Source organism: Daucus carota, chromosome 2, assembly GCF_001625215.2.
Source record: "Daucus carota subsp. sativus chromosome 2, DH1 v3.0, whole genome shotgun sequence".
NCBI lineage: Eukaryota > Viridiplantae > Streptophyta > Magnoliopsida > Apiales > Apiaceae > Daucus > Daucus carota.
Genome location: NC_030382.2, coordinates 37,819,560 through 37,823,189, shown reverse-complemented (window position 1 = coordinate 37,823,189; position 3,630 = coordinate 37,819,560). Strand labels below are relative to the sequence as shown.

At 36.4% G+C, this 3,630-nt stretch overlaps 1 protein-coding gene across 1 annotated transcript; it reads left to right on the top strand.

Moving 5' to 3' along the window:
• The first annotated feature begins 517 nt into the window (after window positions 1–517).
• LOC135150185 (toll/interleukin-1 receptor-like protein) lies at window positions 518–1,579 on the top strand. Its single transcript, XM_064086330.1, has 2 exons — window positions 518–1,025; window positions 1,189–1,579. The coding sequence occupies exons 1-2, from the start codon at window positions 577–579 to the stop codon at window positions 1,505–1,507; spliced, it is 768 nt and encodes a 255-aa protein (XP_063942400.1). The 5' UTR covers window positions 518–576; the 3' UTR covers window positions 1,508–1,579.
• Window positions 1,580–3,630: the final 2,051 nt, after the last annotated feature.

The following is a 3,630-nucleotide window of genomic DNA, read 5'->3' as shown; positions in this document are numbered from 1 at the left end:
AAAAAACTAAGCAAAAGAATCTTACCACATCAAATATGTTTAATATTAATAACATAAAAATAATATAATCATTATAAAGACTTTTAACTAAAAGGAGTGTAAACTATATAGTAAAGTTTGAGTACATATAATAAGTAATACAATGAAAAAAATATTTAGATTTCCTGTTTGAGATCCTATTAGTTTACAAATTTTTTATTCATGTGCTTGCAATTGTACACCATCGAATAAATATAGTTGATTTTAGCATATTACAGTATTCCTTTGTTACAAAACTGTTTGAGGGGACTGGACGTTAGTTGACTCCTGGCTCCATTTAACTAGTACACTTGAATCGGCCAAAGCCCACCCGCGTGCATTTATGTATCTCGCAGTCTCACAATATACTAACGCGGTTGGTTACCACAGTTAGGTAACTTTGTGGAAGCTTCATCAGACTAATTGTTGTTCAAATTACAATATAATTAATATTGCTGTGAGAAGATCATTTCTTTATAGAACGAACTTGCCTCATCATCATTATACTAGTTAAATCTTCTATCTATCCTAATCATTGATTCGGAAGAAGCTGACGACATGGCTAAGGAAACCTCATTTTGTCATGTCTTCTTGAGCTTCAGAGGGGAAACTCGCAACAAGTTTACATGCTTCTTGTACGAGGCTTTGAGGGCTCAAGGATTTGTAGTTTTCATGGACAAAACGGATATTTGTGTCGGAGATGAAGTGGATTTAAGGATCAAAGAGGGGATCAGAAACTCTATGAGCGCCATAATTATATTTTCCCAAAATTATGCTTATTCTACGTGGTGTCTGGATGAACTCGTCCTCATTTTAGAACACAGAAAGAACTCCAAGTATTTTATCATACCGATTTTGTATGAGGTTGAAATCAGAGATATTAAATACCAGCTTGGGAATTACGGCCTTGCGCTTAAAAAGCATAGGGCAAGACACAACGACAAGGTGGAGAAGTGGAGAGAAGCTCTGGTTGAAGTTGGTAAAATTCTTGGAGATCATGTGGAGGGGTAATATTTTTTCAATATCTTCTTCCTAATATTTTAATTTCTAAACAATGCTGTACATTTCTTATAGCTTATTCACCGAAGTACTGATTTCTCTAATACTTGGTGTTACTTGAATATACAGAGTTTCTATAATAATAATGTGTTTCGTTTATCATTTCTCCAGTCTACAGAGCACTTTCATCCAGAACACTGTGGAGCTGTTTCGGGAAAAATTAGCAGTCAAGTTCCCAGAATGTTGCCTCCCTACGCCAAAGCTTATGGCTCCTTTTGGTAGTGTGGTTGTCTGGTTGATAATTCCTGCCGAGAAATGTGTTGTCCAGAAAAGTGCTCCCCTGAAAGGTGCTCTCCTGAAAAGTGTAGTCCGCAAAAGTGCCCTCCTGATCAGTGCTGCCCGGAAAAGTGCCCTCCGGACCAGTGTTGCCCGGAAAAGTGCCCTCCTTGGCCACAAAAATGCTCTCCCGAACCGAAAAACGCTTTCATGAAAATAATTGTCATTAAAAGTGTTCAAAAGAAAAAACATTTGCTAAAATCAATAACTAAGCTGTTGAAATAGAAACAGGTCAAAAGTGTTTTTTTACACAATTTATGAGATTTAATTTATTAGTTAGAGCATCGAAAAGTAATATATTATGTGATACAATAGATTTTGGTTTCCACAATTCGTGGCTTCGAACGGGCCTCCTTACAAGTAATAACTAAGATAATTAGCTTGTTCACATCCTGCACTTATAACTTGTTAGGAGAAATTGCTATCTTGTTAGTTCAATCTTTTTTCACCTACTTACCTCAGCTATTCTAACATGGTGGGCAGCAATTGCATTAAACTATTACCCCTGAACTATCTCTCCTGCAAAACCCAGATCCATTCAGTTCCCTTTTGACCATGATACTCAAGTTTGTTGATCATATATACCTGCGCAGCATTGACGACGGGTGCTCTCTTCCGATATCTCATATTGGTTCATTATATTCCTCCTCCATACCTCTTTACCCTCCTTTAAATTTACTAATGTTCTGCATGCATGTTCATTTTATTTCTCGTAACATTTTATCTATATTACAATTCTTTGAAGAGAAGCGTGCGTTGGTTAAATTCTTACCATAGTTCATTGTGCAAAGGATCTCTCAACAGTCGCGATTCTTCTCCAAGGATCTTTTTGCACTGTAGAGCAAAAGCCTAGCAAAGCCAAGTACTATGTCGACGAAACTTCTGAAGTTCCGAAGCTGCTCCATATTTGTCATGTTCTGATTTTCACTTCCAGCAATCAAAACATTATTTGTATTTTCATAATTGTCACCAGGACCCGTATCATTGAGCCAATTAACTGGAAAAATCTTCCAATTCAAAGTCAGTGTAATCAATTGGAGGTTGATGCTCAGAAGGAAACTCAGAAAAGGGTATTTCCCAGATCTGATCTTCTGATGTATGGTTAGGGGACAAAGAAGATCGATAATGATTTTTTGGAGAATCACCTCCGTCAGGAAGGACTTTACCTCCATCACCTTGTTTTTCCATTGGTAAGATATGAATCAAAGTGATAACAGAGAAAACTTGTTAATGTGTGTATATATATGGGGGTTTGTGTGTATATGAAATCAAGAATTTGAACAAAAGGAGATTATGTAGACCTTTTTGTTAATCTAATCACAGTATTGTAAGAGGGTGAAGATGGTGTATGAGATGGGTAGCTAGCTCCTCCGATTCAACGCTACTTGTAAAGTGGAGCCTAAATTACTAGCCATTGATTTTTTTTAATCTAACGATCCATATCTTAAGATGTTATCTTTTCTCGTGTAATGCTCCTTGTCTTATATTACCTTACGTCAGTGTAGACCTTTATTCATAAGAAGTATTACACTGACGTAAGGTAATATAAGATAAGGAGCATTACACGAGAAAAGATAACATCTTAAGATATGGATCGTTAGATGAAAAAAAATCAATAGCTAGTAACTTAGGCTCCACTTTACAAGTAGTTGCATGGGAGGAGCTCCCATCTCATACACCATATTCACCCTCTTACAATACTGTGATTAGATTAACAAAAAGGTCTACATAATCTCCTTTTGTTCAAATTCTTGATTTCAAATACATACAAACCCCCATATACACACATTAACAAGTTTTCTCATTTATCACTTTGATTCATATCTTACCAATGGAAAAACAAGGTGATGGAGGTGAAGTGTTTCCTGACGGAGTTGATTCTCCAAAAAATCATTATCAATCTTCTTTGTCCCCTAACCATACATCAGAAGATCAAAATACCCTTTTCTAAGTTTCCTTGTGAGCATCAATCTCCAATTGATTACACTGACTTTGAATTGGAAGTTTTTTCCAGTTGGCTCAATGATACGGACCCTGGTGACAATTATGAAAATACAAATAATGTTTTGATTGCTGGAAGTGAAAATCAGAACATGACAAATATGGAGCAGCTTCGGAACTTCAGAAGTTTCGTCGACATAGTACTTGGCTTTGCTAGGCTTTTTCTCTACAGTGCAGAAAAAGATTTCCGGAACAGCAAGGACCACTGCAGATGAAACAATCTTCCAAATACACTCTACATGTCTTCATCTAACCAATCATCTCCAATGCAGAGGA

Bases quoted from the DNA above. Each gene is read 5' to 3' on its own strand.
- LOC135150185 (XM_064086330.1), top strand. From the start codon at position 577: ATGGCTAAGGAAACCTCATTTTGTCATGTCTTCTTGAGCTTCAGAGGG. The intron at 1,026-1,188 runs GTAATATTTTTT...TCATTTCTCCAG, and splicing joins CTTGGAGATCATGTGGAGGG to TCTACAGAGCACTTTCATCC.